General features: G+C 41.5%; 1 protein-coding gene across 7 annotated transcripts in view; it reads right to left on the bottom strand.

Moving 5' to 3' along the window:
• LOC135901956 (F-BAR domain only protein 2) overlaps positions 1-19295 on the bottom strand; it is an 81259-nt gene that overhangs the window by 23956 nt on the left and 38008 nt on the right. For 4 of the 7 annotated variants that reach the window (XM_065431803.2, XM_065431804.2, XM_065431802.2 and 1 more), the window contains exons 7-8: positions 13135-13227; positions 4185-4278 (exon numbers count right to left, since the gene is read on the bottom strand). In XM_065431803.2, coding sequence (XP_065287875.1) covers positions 4185-4278; positions 13135-13227 — 187 coding nt within the window. The remainder of the gene's footprint in view (positions 1-4184; positions 4279-13134; positions 13228-19295) is intronic. The other 3 variants (XM_065431806.2, XM_065431805.2, XM_065431808.2) reach the window with 1 other exon arrangement.

Genomic DNA, 19295 nt, shown 5'->3' on the forward strand with positions numbered 1-19295 from the left:
GGTCTACGCAGAACAATGCCCTTGGCTCTCTGTACATCGCTGGACCAAGCTTTCGTGTTAGCACAAGCTCAAGATCCAGTGGCGCAATTCTCTGCAGCACTGCTTATCTGCCAGGCCATAGTATCAGCACAGTTTTATCATTCGCCACCACCAGATGCTGCCACTTGCCTTATCAATAATAAGATTTATCTGCTTCTGCTGGAAGCACTGCTTAGCTGTAATAATTAAGGAAGTCATACTAATATGCATTTTTCACTTGTGTAAAAAAAAAGAAAAGGGTGGCACAAGGTTTCGAAAAGTTGAAGGAAAGGGCAGGCAGTCTTCCAGGCGCAACTGTGGATTCCAAGGCACATGTTTGGGAATAACATTGTGATCAGGCATTCCTGACAGTATTCTGTAGCTATCACGCAAGTTTATTTACGATATTAAAGAAGAGTGTTGCTGGGCCATTTTAATTTCCTTTTGAGTAGTGATCATCCTATATTACAGCCCCAACTTATATATAACCAAAAATTTTGTAACTACCCGTGCCCTGCTTGAAGCTTATTTGCCTTCACTGCTAAATGCTGCTGTAAAATTACAAAATAAAAGATTGATTAACTTACTTACACAGTTCAAAATTAAGGTTGCTTTGTTTTATTTGTCTAAAAAGATTAAATATGTTCGCAGGGCATGCTTTGAGAGTTTACGTTGAGACAAGTTGCGATCATCCCCAATTACGGACCTGCCTTCAATGCGAGTGCTCCTTTTGTACCCTCCCTGCCACTCTGCCTGGAGTTCGTTTTCTGCTGTTGCTAACACATATCTTAAATAAAAGTAGTTGTTGTCGTCGTTGTCATCATCATCATATCTTTATGTCTACAGAAGGATGAAGGCCTCTGCATGCGATCTCTAATAACAACTGTCCTGCGTGAACTGATTCCAACTTGCGCCTGGAAATTTTCTAATTTTATCACCGCACCTAGTTTCCTGCCGCTCTCAACTGCACTTCCTTTCTCTTGGCACCCATTCTGTGACGCTAACGGTCTACCAGTTATCCATTCTATGTGTTACATGGCCTGCCCAGTTCCATCCTTCAAATAAAAGTATCAACTTATTTACACAACCAACCATATTGAAGACTTTTCAGTTTTATTGATTCGCTTTTAATAACACTATACTATAGTGCTGTTATTTTTTTCTGTCTGTAGTGTTGACCTTGTAGGCGTGCTTGCATGATAAGCTGTGCTGCTGCTAAATCGCTTTATTTTCGTTTTTACAGCGAAGCTATACGGCTGTACTTGGCAGACTGCTTACGCATTTGTGACATATCATCGCAGAAAAGCTTGCGGCATGTGGGTGTCAACTCAGATTCAAGGTCTACTATCGTTTGAGCACGTACAGCACTACATAAACAAAGCTGGCACAACAAGCAGTGTTAGTGAACACAGAGCAAGCGCATGTGAGCACAGACAACTGTCAAGTGGCAAAACTTACACAAGGGGTGCAGTTAGCTTTTGCACAGCACACCAAACAGACCAACACCATCTTAGACATGAGCAATAGTGAAGTGCTACAAAAAACACATATTACATAAATGGTGTAAGAATAATTTTTGAGCTGTGCAAGGTGAAAAGACCCTTACTGAAAAACGACTGCCTTGTGGAAAGTGTAGAGATTTTGCAAGTTCAACCTACTTCTCATTACACATACTTCTCAAGTGGTGAAGTGTTATAGCAGCTATACAGGTCCACAGTTCTTTATTTTTAACATGTGTTAGCACTTACAAAGTCGAACACATAATGTATAGTTGCTTTAGACCTTGTGCAACAATGTGCAATTTAGTGCAAAATGCACTCAAGCTCGTGCTACACCTACCAAATCCCAATCCTGTCAAATTGCTCAGAGGAGCCGAAAATTGCAGTGCTTCCACAGTAAGCTATGACTCAGAACCCCGGTTAGTTCTCTTACCAACCTTTGTCAAAGTATTTCATAAATGCTCATAATAGCAGCTCCAAGAGCAAGCAAATTTGGCAATTAATTTCACAGCCACTGCACGCTTGCAAGATAACGACTTCCCAATATGAGAGCTATGCCGATCACTAACACGGGGCACTTAGTGATGTGAGTTAAGAACATAATTACGAGAAGAGAAACTGAAAACCAACTACAGTAGAATCTCCATGATACAAACCTCTCAGGACGGTGCAAAAATTGATAACCCCCAAAATTCGTATCACCCAAGAATGTTTTTAAAAATCTAAAAGGTAGGGGGGGGGGGGGGGGCTGCAATGAAATGGGTAACTTGCTCAAAATTTCAGATTTTTTCACTTATTTATTCTTCTGCAGTCCTAAGGCCTTCCTTTATCTTATAGCGAAATATTTGGAACAAATATCAGCAGAATTTTAGAAACCTGCACATATTTAGAGTGGTGTTTTTGAAATTGGGAAGAAAATCAAGCTTCGGGAGGTCCTATCGCACCGCTGATAGCGCGAGCACGGCTTTCCAAGAGCTGCCATCTTGGTATCGCCGTAAACACAACATGGAAAATTCAGATAGCCACAGCGCTGTATTTCTCCATGCAGATATAAAAGCTACAAAAGCGAGCGTGAAAAGAGAAAACTGGCTTCACAATTTATCACTGCAGTCACTTGGCATGCAAGAAGCACTCCTATTGGCGGGCACGAATTTGAATCACTGGCACGCTTGTTTCGAGCCCATTTCAGCAGCAGCAAGCTGCGCAGTCCGCATGTTCCAAGGTCGACATTCCAAGACCTGCCTGGTTATCTTATTTCATTGCTGCATTCTAGCTGCTGCCTCAGGGTGATAAGTACACAATTTGTGCAAGGAAATCTAAGTGCTTTTCTTTGCAGTGGCAAAGTTACTATGTATCATGCATCTGACATGTACAAAGGTAGCAAAGTTTCGAATTGTCATCAGGCACCGAAGACAACGGCAGATAAAGCTACCCATGGAAGTGAATGCCACTGACCTTGCTGGCGCAGCAAGACTGGGTTGCATGTGAATGCCGGTTCCTGATAAACTTGCAAGGTGTTTGAAAAACAGCCAACAAGTTGCGTGATACTACACAGAGCACAAGTATTTTTTCCTCCTTTCTTTTTTTGAGGGGCAGAGGGGATGCACGTTGGTGAAGTCAAGGCGGCGTGACATAGGTTGTCACCCTGGCAATAGTGATGCAGCCAGCACATCAGCGCAGCCACTCTGCGAGCCCGACAAGAGTCAAGTGTCTGGTGCTACCGTCCCGTCGGGACCTCCTTGCCAACTCCACCAGATATCACACAGCAGCTCAATTCTTCGTACCATCCGGCGTGGCACAAAAAGCAGTTCAAATCATTTGAAATTTAGCTGTTTTAAGCTAATGGACCTCAGCCAGGACTTCTTAAAAATTCGTACCATCCCGAAATTCATATCAGACATGAACGTATCACCGAGATTCTACTGTAATGAACCCTTGCCAGCTATTCGCCATAAAACTTGTCACTAGTAAACTAAAGCAAGAGGTACATGACCAAATTTAAAGTTGAAATGTACCAAGAAAAATGAAAAAGCAATGCAACGTAATAGAGAAACCAAGCAGCCTTGAGAACTTAGTAAACAGTACAACAACAGCTGTCACATATTGCTTTTAGAAAGACCTGTTTATGAACTGTTCTACGAACTGATACTAAGACATTGAGAGGGTGCATGTCATGGCCAACTCCGTGTGACAGTCACACATTCCCCAATTTTCACACGCACAAATTCTGTAGTGACATTTACTAACAGACAAACTTAGCCATCGCTGGTACAGATAAAGGTGGCCCTCACACACTTAAGGCTTGTATTCTTTGAAGACTATGCACAACTGTAGAACAATTTACCCTATTTTATTGTACGTCTGCAATATTAAGCACCCTGCAAACCTAAGCACTCCTTTGTCTACGATGGCCATTTTCAGAAAGATACAGCTCACTGCATGTAAAAACAAAAGGGGTGCCTAATTTCACACAAACACAGTAACAAAATCCTGTCCTTAGCTTGAATAGATGTGTGCCTCAGGCGCATTTGCAAGTTAGTACTTTTTTCCCTTCTACGATAAGAGAGGTGATGCACACAAAGCAATGCAAAGCCAGCCATGCAGGAAGAAAAAGAAAGAGAAAAAAAACTAGGAAGTGAAAAAAAAAAAAACAAGTCCGACACTCACGCCTCTCCGCTCGTGGTCGACGCATCCTTGGAAGACATCTCCTTCTTGCGCTTGCGCTTCTCTTTTTGCCGCTCCCACTTGGTCCTCAAGAACCCTGCCGACCCAGTCGCCCACAAAGAACAACGCCATCACACATCTTGTCCCTCCCTTTTGCAACGGCAAATGAAGCTGGAAAAAAAGAAGCTCCTCTTTTCTTAAGCCTACAAAATGATTAGGCCAAGATGCTCGAGTGTAGTTCTGATGGTTTTGTTTTTCTTTTAACCTATTTTATTTCAATATTGAAAGTGCATCAAGGCCATCTCCTTTGTCTAAACATTGCACACTGAAACCCAGAGCCAGAAAATGCGCCTGCTGCTACAAGAATGGAAGCAAGTGAGCTAGCTTGTTCGACATTAGGAACAGTAAAGCGGTGCAAAAGATGTGGACAGGAGGGAAGACGTATGAATACAAAGTGGCACTGACTAACAATGTCACACAAGCAAATGAAGTGAATTTGTTAGTTTGAATTTGTGTGGATGCTTACGTCCTCCTTTCTGACCACATCTCTTACGCTGCTTTACAGTTCCTGCTACTACTCCAATACGTCAACATAGCAGTGACAATGGTTGTCACTAGAGCAATCCAGTTCAGTGCAGAACAAAGGCCTTCCAAGATGTTCTCCTATTATATCTCAGTGCACCTGTGTTCTGCATTTACTGTTTCTAAATTTGAATGAGCAAGTTCCCGAACATTGTCCCTCTTGCTTATCCTAAGTAGCGCCACAGTGAGTGTTCCTGTTTTCTTTGAGTCTACAACAACAGCGGAAACGCCTCTACGTGCATGCTGCAACTGCAGTTGCATTATTGGTTTTGGCACATTATGTAATTATTCCTGCGTTTAACACACCCAATTACAGTCCTTAGTGCTAGTATACAGTACCTCTACATGTTACACTTGTGTCAAATAGGTCCTTTAAGTTTCTGGACACTTCCATGTATGCTCAGCTATTACTATATACGTATTGCACAAAACAAACACACAGCTTCCAAACTCATAGTGGCACTACCTCCCATGGAATATGTATTTCGTGGTTGTTGTGGGCATACTTAAGCTGAACAGGACAGGACGTGACAACGGACACTGCTTACAGATACAGCACGCGCCAGTGCAAAGCATGGTGGAACTACTCACTACAATATAGCTAGCGGCTGTAGATTAAAAGCAAACACAAGCATTGCATACTCTTATGCATACTAAAAAATATTTATCATGTACATAAGGCCTGCCTCTTTAACCAACCAGTACAATGTGATACATATCGAAACCTGCGCTAACACTCATGTAGGCACTAGTGACATTATTAATTACGCTGTTCTGGGTCAGTTACGCTGTAGTCCGCAGGACAACTGTGCATGCAACACAATTTCATCTTTTTGCACAAATTAGATTAAGTTGCATGCATTATGGAGGTAGACCTCCATTTTTGGTCATTTAGTTTGAGAAATTCAGGCGTCAGAAAAGCTGTACACAGTCCCATGATTAAGATAGGTTTATGTTTCTTTTGAATTTCTGACGCCATGCTTAAATTTGGATGCACTCTTGCTGTAATTAACATAATGGAAAAAAAAGTGCATTACATACTGTAAATGTCACATGGCTTGCTATCACACTGCAGTGAATTAAGACTGCAATAATGGCTTGTCAGTTGACTAACTGCTGGTATCAATAGTGCGGGCTACACATGCCAGCGCAAGTTAAAAAGATGTTAGCCTGCTGCTAACTTCCATTTCTCGCTTGCTGTGAATGGTTATGCATGGATTCAGAATATAAAATTGTCCCTTTCCGACGTATAAGCTATCCATGAACATTAGAGACGTAGTTTTCATTTTCAGGCATTACTGAGTTTACAAACACTTGCTGCCTCAGTATTAAAGATGTAGGCATGCATAAGCTGACCCTAAAAGAACTTGTATGGGATGTAAGCACGAAAAACACTGGGTTCTGACCAAAAACAAAGAGCTCTCTCTCTGCAACTCCTTCAAGCACATCTAGATGTTGCAGAAGGTTAAACTATTACTGCATGAATGACAGATATCAAATGTTGAGTGGAAAAGCAACAATGCATCACTGACACTATTTCAACATGCCAGATTATTACTTATCTATATGAAATGCTACAGTAACTGTTTTGGTGCTGTCAAAGACAAATCTGACAACTATTACAGAATCAAAATTTAAACACTAAATGTCTGCAATGCTGGCAATGTTGCTTTAGAAAATATTAAAAACACATTCATAGCTGCATGAAGACTACATCCACCGCAGTTAACTTTCCTTAACTAAGGCCCAGCATAGCTGTGAGATGTAATCACACTGTCTGAGAAAAACTTGACAGGGGTAAAAAGACGCACTGGCTTTAGCATTTGTACACTTCTGTATTTGGTAAAGAACTTAACTGGGGTTGAACAAGAAGCTCTCTGTTACAGGATCAACTCAATCTCACATAAAAAGAAACTGCACGTTTATTTAAAAAATGGTGATATGTTTGCAAGCCAAACTCTCCTTCTGCCTACTGAAAGAAACATAGCCAAGCATGGCTGACCAACGTCATAGCCCATGTGCCTATTATTTAAGCAGTACCACTTTATTAATAAATCAAGTCTCAATTTGAAATGTCCCCAGAATTTATTATGTTTACTAAGAATGTTGCCCATGTAATGACATCTCATCATGTCAACATAATGTGAAAAAATCACAAGGCAAGGTGAGTGATGCAATACAAATATGACTGTATAACAGCTGGACATTTCCTTCGTGTGTTGGTACGTGTAAATTATCAGAGTAACCATTCATTTAGCTAGTCAGCAACATTATCCAGCACAGCCCATTCTGCTTTTAACAGCTTGTGCAGTTATCCTATTGCCCAGCAGACAATCAGCTAGCTGAGGCAGAAGTCACTTTCAAAGCGCTTTTGCAATAAGCGCTATAAAAAGAAGTTGTGGTAAGGGCAGGCTGGTACCAATTCATTCTGTAAAAGGCATGTAAAATTATCTAAGACAATGTAACTTGCTTTTCCTTTCTTTCCCAAGAAACTCGAACAAACGCCAAGGATGGCCAACTGATAACAGTGGCAATCCCTTCCAACCACCTTGCTTCAGTGTAATATCTACTTAAATGCTTCATCAAAGCACCAAAGATCTCATGAGAGGTAATAATGCCCCGCCCTCAATGACTCATTCTGCGCTGTACCAATGACTACACCACAGCACAAATGCTCGAGTATCTTTGAGCACAAAGACGGTAGTGCTGCTTCCACTGGCCACACGTACAAAACTAGTACGTGTGGCCAGTGGAAGCAGTGTAACTTGCTGGTACAAGCAGTGCAGGCACTGGTACCAGCATGTGTAAAAATTCCGGTGCCAACACCAGTTAGATTCCTGTACCAACAGTGCAGAGATGCTGATACCAGCACATACCCTCTAGCAATGACTACACAATAAGGCTGCACTTCCAGTTGCCGCTTGAACAATGCTGAAGTTTTCTGCTAGCATTAACACTGACAATATCCCAGTACCAGAAGTGCAAAAGTACTGGTACCAGCACATCTTGAAATGCTGACAGATTTTTAGCTTTTATTCCTCGAGTGCAGACTGAGGAGAGCATGGCTTGAAAGCACATCACCACTGTCACATTTACCCATCTGCTAATGCTCTTACTGTTTCTCTAAAAAAGAACATTTCAAAGAAAAAAAAAAATGTGAATAACAGAAAAGCGATGAGTCACCACCACTGCCACCGCCGTGACCGCCGGCGCGCTGCTTCTGCTGCCACTGCTGCTGCTCCCAAAGGGTGAAAAAATAAAAGCGTGATGCAAGAGATGGTGAAAGGGTGCAAAAAAAGGATGGTGAGGTGGGTGGCGATGTGAAGTGCTGACAAGAAAAAGAGTTGAGGTAAAAGGGAAGAAGCAATTTAGCATCTACAAGTCAGCTATGCCAGATGGCAAGAAGCACCATCACCGCAGCAACCAAGCATTTATGAACCAAAAAAGCACTGCCACCACCATTCATGAAATGCTTCTTCACTACCGTGCACCTAGTGCAAAAAGCACGAGCTTTTTGTGTTGACAGAAACAAAAGCAGGTCAGAAGGGATGAACCATTTTTCAATAACCTGACCTGCAAGGGCAGGTGCTAGTATGTATTGACAAACTTATAAGTGTGATAAAACTTACACTGAAATTTAAATGCAAAAAAGTCATCATAAAAGAGAAATGCACCTTTACATTACCCCATACACCAGTGTATATGTGTGACACTGGTGTAACACTGTTTTTGGTTGAAAGTGTTAAGTTACAATGACAAATGTAAATTTCCGTTTCAATTGTTGACTTCCTTTTAAGTATTTTTGTGACATGAGCGAATCTTCAATGTGTTTTAAAAAAAAATAATAAACTGTCCATAGTGTTTAAGTACACCCATATTGATAGAATGTATGATGTAGGCTGTATGCGTGTACTCTTTGTAACGCCGCTTCTCTTTTGTTACCAGCTCTCTGCTGTACTGCTGCAGACTGCTCCTTTTGTTACGGGGGCAGAGACCTCGTCAGGCAATCATGCCTTTAGTCTCTGCCACCCGCAGGATGATGTGATTTTCCTGCAAATAAAAACTGACTGACTGACTGACTGACTGACTGACTGACTGACACTAGTCTTGGCATGGTTATCGTTAATTACAGTACAGCATCTCTATAGTTTGGTTGTGCAGCAACACCTTTTACTCATTTCCATTCTTTATGCCCCAATTTACCTAGTGGTACACCATCAAACTATGCCATACTATTAACGAATAGTGGTAAGAGGAAAGTGTTAACAAATATGAGAAAACATTAGTGGTAGGAAAACCCCAGTATAAAGAAAAAATGAGGCGAGGTGTGAGGTGCATTTGGAATGCATGTATGTGTTTGTAACATGGTAAACGTGCACATTATCTCCAAAAAAGAAAAAGATCACTCTAATATTACAATAACAAGCTGCTTAGGAATCATGACTTCATACTCATTTTGATTATGTAAATGCTGACTGCAAGAGCAGCATTAAATAACAAAAAAAGAAAACCAAACTGGTGATATGATGGCACAGACACTGTTCTAAACCAGCTGCTTCAGTGGATACCGTAACAACTGGTACTAATGCCATAGCAACATATAAAATGCCTACAAGTTCACATGATAGCCAATGACATTAACATGACAAAGTAACTATGGTAGCTTTCTAATACTAAGTTCTAACAACTGTTTAGCTCGTGTTCCAACAGTAAGCCCTATCATGAGGCTCCTCAACTGCTGCTATTGCGTTCATTTGGCAAATGAGTATATTAAGACGTTCGTACTTGCAATGTACCTGTATGCTGCCATGCAACTGATTGGTATTTCATACTCTATGAAGTAAACTAGAAAGATAAAGTAAAAATAAATATTTGGCTAAGCTGGCCAAGCTGGCCAAACCGAACAAAATTGTTGCAGTGCAGAAAAAATCCAAACAAGGGCAGAACAAGAACAGAACAGGATCCATCCTTTGTTCTCATGCCTTCATTCTTGCACTTCACATTATGATATCAGGTCAATAGCTAGACACTGTTTTAAGTGTTAAAATGCTTCATTGTTGGGATTTTTAGTTGTTCAGTTATGCAACTTCGAACATATTTCTGCAGCTGACAGGCCCTTTTCTAAGTCTAATAAAATAAAGAAGCAGCTATTATTCGTGAACACAGGTACAAAGGTACTACAACAGGCGTAACAATCATCCTAGTCTCAGATTAGCCCACATGCAGTTTTTGCTATTGCTAAAAATTTTAAAGCTAGTTTGCAAGCACACACTGTTTGTTTTCCTTTTTATTGAAACCCTGTTCTTTGTTAGTGTTTCTGTAGCTGGGTTTTATTGTTTTGAAATTGCATATACGTATTCAGTTGAATTCCTCCCTAGGTAAAGCCCTCTAAGGCCCTTAGGGTATTGAAAATGAATAAATAAAGAAGATCGGCCACTAAACTGGACTCAAGCGCTCCTGTTTTAGCAAATTTGCTTGTATATCTAGCTGATTTTATGTTTATTTAGAGCAAGAAATGCACTTATAGTGGATAAACAAATGAAGCCAACAGAAGCCATTTGGTTGTTGCTAAGAATAAATTGAGCTACTCAGTTTTCGTGGTTCTTCTCGCTTGCTTATAGCAAATATATATATATTTCAGCTTTATTCTGGTTAGCATTCTGATTGGCGAGTTCTTGGCAACTTCACGAAAATATTCAGGCAATTATGACAAATGCTGCTCTGGTGCTTTCTTTGCAAAAAAACATCCTAACTATGACCTCACCAAACTGTAAGCTGTAGTCGTTGACAAACAAATGCCACTCTGTAACTGGCATATTTTGGAAGCATTATCACAGCTTTTGCAACATCACTGTCATGAAACTTTCTAAATGCACTACGCACTTTAAAAATGCTGCTTACTATATTACACCTTATTTTTCATTCCCCTGCAGTGCAAGAAGCCCTGTCCCTCATATGAAAAAGTATAAGGCTTTGCAGCAATGAAACTTGCATGAGCGTTCTCGAAACTAAGTCGAGTTATGTGCGTGGTGGCACTGAAAACTTTTTACCAAGACTGTAACTTAGTTATATGTTTAACCAGAACTGTGTAGCCCTACATTTACAGCTTGTCTAGAGAGCAACGCTTTCTTTAGATCCCCTACAGCACTGCGCATACTTCCATGCGACTTGTTTTAATTTTTAGTATTTGCTGTGCCATCTATGTTTTACTGCTCTGCCTCCTAGATCACTATGTAGTCCTTGTGCCAGGAATACTCATGGTGGTGGACATATTGGAGTGCTATTACATTGCAACTATCGTAGCTCCTAGCCCATTGTTAACAAACACGCAAGATGCAGAGTGCAAATCCTAAGATTGTTGAAATCACCACTGGTTTGGTCCAGAATCTACAACAGCACCCTGTAAGCAAGAGGCTGATTGATAGCAGCACCATCCAATCTACCAACCAGGGTACTGACACTATTGCTGCCATCACCTGCCTAGTTCTTACTACTAAAAACTCAATTCTGGAATTTGATGCGCCAAAGCCACGATTTTATTATGAGGTACACCATAGTGAGGGGCTCCAGATTAATTTTGGCCACCTGGAGTTCTTTAACATGCACCCAATGCACTATACACGAGACCTTCTAGCTCTTACTATAATTCTAGGGCACAAGTTCACCCAATAAACCATTCACATCTGCATCCATCACTTCCATACAGTAAAATTGCATAATGCACATGCCATATCTTACTGTTTGCGAGAGTTGAAGCATGGCTGACAGTTTTTCAGATATTCTTACAATTACTGTGTGCAAGTGAACCCACAGAAGGCATTAGTTAAAAATAACTTTAAAGTTTATAATTAAGTTAATAAATTGCTTTAATTTTAGCGCTGGCAAAGTTGTTCAGCTCTGACAGTTTGAACTTGCGTGCGAGCTGAATCTATTCCTTTTCCTGAGGAGTCATAGTGCATCGAATTGTAGTGAATGCAGACATCCTTAGTGGACATCTTTAAAAACAGGCGAACTTCAGATAACACACAAAATTACTTACTCCAACAGTGTGTTCCGTGAACTTCTGAAGTAACCGGACTTGCTGGCTAGAGCAGTTAATGGTTCATCGTGCGCTTTGCCAGATAGGCCAGAGAGACCAACATTGCACGTTCCCATTCCAATAAGGCATGCAGAGGAGCATTTCGGGTTAGTCAAAAGCGTTTGCGTGTGTTAGGTGAAGGAGGCGAGTGGCGTGGGGTGCTTCCAAAGGACAGAGGGTGCGTGGCAGGGAGCAGATGTCATCGCTCAAAGAAAAAAAAAATTTTTTTTTTAAATGTTTTGCGAAGAGAGGAGACACTGACAATGTTGCATCAAGTGACAAAAACGCAGAAACAATCGCAACGTCTCTAGCAGGGCTAGCAGGTTTGTACTGCCAACAAGAGCTAGTGGGTCATACATCAAACCCGAAATGCAACAACACTACTTGCACAGTGGGGACTGTACACTTCCTCACGATTATCCAAAGGCAAAAAGTGATGAAGCAGCACTGTAACATGTGAGAATGCCAGGAAATAGGGTTGCAAATGGGTGTCACTCTCAGAAGACTCAGGGCAACTTGAAGGTGCATCTGGCAACCAATGTTGAGTCTGTCACAATGTTTTAGCCCCCTCTACAAAAGCCTGTAAGATGCTGTCTTTTGTTATATTTTTATCAGTGACTGCTGCTGAAGTACAGTCAACCCTGTTGTAATGTAGCCAAACAAAATGTGAGTAGTAGTACCAATGGGTCACTAAATTTTGAAGGAAGACGAGAGTGTTCATTTCGAGCTGGTTTCAATCACGTTTCCATATTCATTTACTTGCTATCTACCCATTCATAGTGGCACATATTGTACTTTATTGTGTGCCGGCCAATCTCCATCCAAATTTGCAGTAAACGGACAGCAGAAAACACCACAGGCAATGTCCGAATAAACATTATGCCCTGAGCACACAATAAGCAGGAGCTTGAGCTTGCAAACACAACACAGGTGTCCATGCAGGACTACTGTGAATGCTGAATAAGTCTTGCCTACCTGGGAAACAGAACTGCACAAAGGCCAGCTGCCAACACAGTTGACAGGAAAAGCATTGTGAACCTGATGCAGCGAGAGTTTGCTTTGCTTTTCACTTGCACTGACCTTAGCCATCACTGCTACTGCTTTTTTTCCTGCCCTGCTAAGCCACGCTTACATCAGCTACGTTGCGATAGTTTCTGCGACTTGTCATACCAGCGGCAACAGGTCCAGCGGTATGTCATCCCTGCCTTCTTAAAGTCTCTTTTCTACAACGTATTGCTACTGCTACAATACGAGGATTAAGGGAACTGGGGGTAGCTAAATTATGGACTTTACATTTAGATGATCGCAGCGAGGTTCGGGCAAGTGACTCTCTCTTGGGAGCGGCTGTGGAGTTGGCTTGGCTGCCGTTGGCATCGACTCCTGCGCCTGAGGGGGAAAGAGAGACCACCGGTACACTTTGGTGTCACATTTGGCCGTTTCCTCAACAGTGCCGGCACAAGACGCTCCGTTGCTCCCTTGCTGATGTTGCTGCTTCTTTTGCACCGGAGGGCCTGTTCATTGACCAGTGTCTCTAGTGGCCTCGAAAGCAACACAAATCCGAGATAAGAAGTAAAAGCAGCCCAGCCCACGTCTACTGTTGAAGCTCACCTTGTGTAATACCTATCATGCCTGCTTTGACCCGTGTGGTTTTATTAAGCCTCACACAAACAAATGGCTAAGTGAACGCTCTGTTCACAACATGTACATAACACCTACCCTTGTCAGCAGAGTTGTTGCAATTTGCACTAAAATCATTAGTGAACATAGTTAACAACTCAAGTTCGAGAGATCTGCACTGTTAACAGGGAAACTGAACATTAACACCACGCACATCCTGTGGGTGCTAAGCCTAAAGTGAGGGCAGTGACTAAATTATAAAGGTTAAATAAGTGGCATCACACTGAACTAAATTCCACTCGGTGTTCACTGTGCAAAATAAACACTTAGTTAAAGAAAAGTCATAGGCAAAAGGGCCTGTAAATGTCTAAGCCTAGGAACTCCTACAAACCTTTTCACAATTTTGCTCTAAAGTATGCCTTGTACTAAGCCTAAAGCAACTGCACTGACTTATCATTCTTAAATGCTGCAACATCACGTAAAATTGACACCTTCTCTGTACTAAGTTACAATACAAAGACTAAGTAGAAAAAAAAAACAGAGGCACAAAGGCCTGTAAATGTCTGGGCAGTTCACTCCCAGGAACTTTTCTTTATCCCATTCTAAAGTATGCCTAGTGTCAAGCCTAAAGTAATGTAGTGAATTAATTATCCAATTTGGTAAGTGTTGCAACATCACATACAATTAATTTCTTCTCTGCACTCATTAAGCTGAAAAACATAGACTAATTCAAAGAAAAAGTGCAGGCACAAGGGCCTGTACAAGTCTGGGCCCACTCACTCAACGAAACTTCTCCCAATCTTGCTCTAAAAAAGTGCCTTCACCACCTGCGGCTTGGCTGAGCGAGAAGCCAAGTCAAAGCCAAAGCCAAAAAATGTGAAACAGGAGGCGCAGCGACCGAAGCTGAAACAATGCAGCCAGCGAGAAGCCAGCCAGGCTTAGCGGCATGTTTGCGTGTTTGCACGCTGCTCGACAAAGGGGGGTTGGGAGAAAAAAATAAAGAGCAGTCTGCTGCAAACATGAACGTAAAGGCACACTGCAGTTCTGTCGACATACTAGTGGGCAGAAAACCAGACAACAGGAAGTGAGACACGAAAAACCAACCAAGCACATCAAAGTATAGTGCAACAGAAAGACAGCAGAAACAACGAACATACAAACAGCCCACCCGGGAAAGGAACAAAATAAGGGGAAACAAATCGTAGGAAGAAAGGAAGTAAACATGGTGTTCCTTTTAACACAGCCAGTGAATTTCCATGCATGACAATGGCACAGATGAATGCACACGCAAGCACTGAAACAAAACACACCACAAAAATAAACAGGCCTAAAAGACAGAAAAAAAAAGGAGACAAGCAACAAGTTGTTATGTGGTAAATAACTGAATTAACAATGGTAATGCGCTCTCTGGCATGACAGGAATACGAGATTCTAATGTGTACTGCAAGCTCACGCAGACTTCGGCGTTTGTAGAGTTAATTTTCTATTGTTTCTGTCTTTTCCTAACTCATTGTGTACGATAAGACATGATTTTTGTAGTGCGAAAATTCAGAAAAGGGAATACCAGTTAAAGGAAAGAGTAGACAGAAAGACAGGCACTACACTCACAACTGGTTATTCTGTTGCAAACTATCAGAGTGCATGGTTTTAGATTAGTGGCTGAACAGAAACTAAAAATGTTCCAGCATTACGAACGTAAGGTTGAATGCACTTTTCACTGCACAATCTGCTCCTTTTATTCGTTAATCTCTGTGCGCAAACGGCATCTGAAACTGGCTTCTTGCTAAATTGTATTCGTTGCAGATTACCCCCTGCTTCAACTGTTTCATACATTTTTACAAAGAAATTTATGTTTCATGTTTCAGGCACGTCTTAACCTTGTCATTCGTGCGACCAGCTCTATTTCTACCAAACATTATTCATACTTTATCTTACAACAGTTCTGTCTGCCATATAAACTTGTACGTCATGCAGTTTTCCTGTAAACGAAAAAAAAAATATTACATAGAACCCAACATTTCTTTATGGTTGGGAAAAAGTTTCAAGGTGCTGTTGAGAAAGTGGCTACATTATACTTCAAGTTCAACACGTTTACTAGCAAGAATTGTCTGCAGAATAAGCTATTGGGGACAAAAGCTTACAGCTCTATGTAACTATGGAAATTATTTAGTAATAAAAAATAAACAATCTCCTTGTGGCCTATTCATGCTGTAATATCATGCTGGCCATTTAAGCATAGCTTCACTGTCCGGAAAACTGCTCACTAAATTGATCACTAAAGCTGGGCAGACATAAACAACATACACAATCTATGTCAGGCTCTACAAATACACAAAACACACAAAAAAGCCCTAGAGCTGAACATACAATTAGCACTTAGCCCTTCAACTCAAGAGAGTTCAGAAACAAAATTGCAAAATCTGCCAATTTTTACTCTTTTACAAGAAGCAGTGTGGGAATGTTGTGTTACTAATGGGATAAAATGTTTATTGAGATATCCTTTGTTACTAGATGCATGCAATACACAGAATGGATGTCTCAAGTGGAGGCCACAAGCCAAGTGCATCCCCCTCAACCGTTATGGCTAATGAACTTTTGAACCAAGCAGTAGCAATAGGATACTCGTTACATAACACCTGCCCATATGTCCTTGCTGCTTTTAGGAAATAATATATATATACATATATACACACATGTATATATACGGGCGCAACAAAGATGGATACAGGACCATGCAAGAAACAAAAAAGACAAGTCAGAATGTAAGTAGGAGCATAAAAATCTGAGAGTGGTGAAAATGTGAGTTGGTACTATGTCGTAATGAAAATGATGTGTAAAAAAAAAGGACACAAGAAAAAGAAGGCTTCTTCTTTTCATTTTCTTGATTCCTCACGTTAGTGTTATGCAGTATGTCCATTATGAATCGTGAAAACTCAGTTGCAATGACAGCGCTGCGTGCTACAATGGTAGTGTGGGGGAAAAAAAATTATCCTGCCTCTTTCACACACAAGTGAAATTTGCTTCATTACTGTAATCTCATCAATTTTAAAATATTACATATGAATTGTGCAATTACACTGACTTCGTGCAGAAAGACTGAACTGTTCTTTGCTATCTTTTTTCTGGTGCTACTGATAAAAGAGTAAAAGGTTCAACAGGCACCAACCTTGAGCAATCTTTTATTTATGCAGTGGCACCTGAGTGAAATCAGATGAGCAGTGTATACAGTGAGCATTTCTTTACAAAATGGAATCGGATTCAGCTTCAGGCTGGATTAACGAGACTGAACGAGGTTCAGCTTCAGCCTCCCACTGCCAAATGATCTTGTACCGTGACTTGTTTCACCTTACATCTTACTATATCTTTAGCGCTAGTACCAGGAGCAGAAAGGCCATAATAAACTTGCTTCAACTTGACAATGACGTGTGATAATAATAATAAGTGCCAAAATAATCAGCAAGTGCTATAAAACTCAAAAAATCAGTGGGGTAAAGTGACTTAAACTACACTTGGTGGTGGCAGAAAAAAAGTGAAGAGGAAATTTCGAATAACTGATAGGCAGAAAAAAAAAGAAAAGAATTAACAGGCAGGTTAAGGCAGGGATGTGAGATATGAACATTTATAGGGCTTGCCACTATGCAAGGGGTATTTTGCAGCAAACATCAGTGAATGTAGAAATGTACCAAGTTGCTAAAACAAAAGTGTCGAAACAGCCAAGTCAGCATGCAAAGTAATAATGACTGCAAAGAAAAAGAAAACAACCAAATGTTCCTCTGAGATACACGAGGGTTGCCTTGCAAATCGCTCCTTCCAAATTCCTAGATATTAGTCAAGGCTTTTCTTGAACTGTTTGACCAAAATTTCCACCAGTGAAAATGCAGCAGTAATGTCTTAGTTACGCAGGCACTCTAAAAGCTAAGCTAAGCCTCAGTCATGGTGTATAGCAATTATAGTAGAACCTCATTGATATGTTCTCGTTATGCACCAATTTCCCAGAGCCAACATTCACGACTGAGAACACAAAAAGATGGCTGAATTTAGTTACGTTTATTTTTTTACCAGTTCATACATTCCCGGAAAACACTATATTTCGGCTCTAACGTTCAGTGTATCGCCAGTAAATCTTATGATATATTTTCCAGCCGATAAATCTCATGTAAACAAGAAAATGCGCGAGACATGCGCGTGATCAAGAATAATAGTTACCCGCCGTGGCAGCTTGCCCGCAATACTCACGCACTCATTGCACATGAAAATGCCGGCACACCCTCTGTTTGTTATTCCAGTACCAGCAAATCTCCTCCCGGGTCGTCGCACACCACACTCACAGCTATCGCCGCCAACCCTATTGCGATAAGCATTTTCACCTATCTGTTTCACAGTGCGTGGGGTGTAGTGCCGTTGGAAGCGTACTGCATGCTTTTTAGTAGGCGATAGCCCAAACGCACCACCATTCCCTGATGCAGACACCGCGATGGGCATCCGACATCCCCTGCCAGATACGATTTTATTGCGATTTCTCGTCGCTGTTTGCGCAATAAGGAAATAACACAACCAATCTTGGGTCACCCGAGCCCCACCAGCTCGACACGCATTGGTGTCTCATGCCACAGTGATTCGCGTAGTGCTCCACCTTATGTAGATGACAACTGCAACCGAGTCTTTCAACTTTTTACAGCAAAGCTGTTTATGGCTAGGGTTCCATGATATTTTCGTGTGGAAGCAAAAACTATCATCATCAGGAATGGCTCGTCCCACTGCTCGAGCGTTCATCACTTTCTTCCACAGCTGGGTCCATTGACACTTAACATGCCAGCGTTCCCATACTGCCTCTCACACTCAGGCCCCAGCTCGTGCCTTCGTCGTTGTCGTCTTTAACAGCTGGCTCCGATGGTACTCATCATGCCAGTGTTCCCATACTTCCCCTCCCTGTGCGAATGCGTTGATGACACTGACCCACTGCCAGTCGGTGCGGCGATTTCAGTCTCAAATTCTTTGCCTCGACATATCGCAGAATGAAAACACAAATGTATACAATGAATGTGTATAACGAATGTACAACACGAATGAAGGTGAATGTATAAAAATAAATGTGTGTACGCACCTTTCGTCACGATGACAGCCGATCAAGTCAATAAATGTGTTCGCCCCTTTGTTAAAAATTCTGTGTCACCTCTTTGTCGTGTGCTGCACAGCCTCGCTGGTCATCCACCTTCACAGAGTGGAATGGCTCATAATTTTCTAGTTATTTCGGATCGTACGTTATCCCAATCAGTACGTTTTCCTCATATATTTTTTTTTGTCAGAACGTATGAACGAGGTTCTGCTGCATTCTCACTCTAACAAAAAACCTAGCCACATCTCTACTGCGATAGCAATGAAGTTGTGCTGTTTGCAGTATCAATAGTTCATGCACGGTCCGTGCGTGGCGGGTTAGAAGGTTTTTTTTTATCTGAGACATGACAGACACGACAGACACACAGTGTGCTTGGCCGCAAAAATGACAAAGCCAAGTGGACGGATTGTCACGCTCCATTCAATCAGTTATGCAACAAAACCAGGGCAGCGTTCTGCTTTCTGCCACTGGCATGAGTGTTGTGTGAACAAACACTAGTGTTCCTGCCCAGCAGCTGTGTGCAGGCCGCTCCGTAGTGTACAATAGTCTGAACAGAACAGACGGCAAACTTTGAACTAGAAACGCCAATGGTTTTCCTTCCATCTCATCTGATCTCATGCATCATCAAGGTGCGACACCTGCAACGTCGCTGACAGCACTCCTCATTCTGCCAGTATTCCCACACGCCTCACAGCCGCCGAGGTAGTTTCTGTAGTACATC

The sequence above is a fragment of the Dermacentor albipictus genome, chromosome 9, assembly GCF_038994185.2.
Source record: "Dermacentor albipictus isolate Rhodes 1998 colony chromosome 9, USDA_Dalb.pri_finalv2, whole genome shotgun sequence".
Taxonomy (NCBI): Eukaryota; Metazoa; Arthropoda; class Arachnida; order Ixodida; family Ixodidae; genus Dermacentor; species Dermacentor albipictus.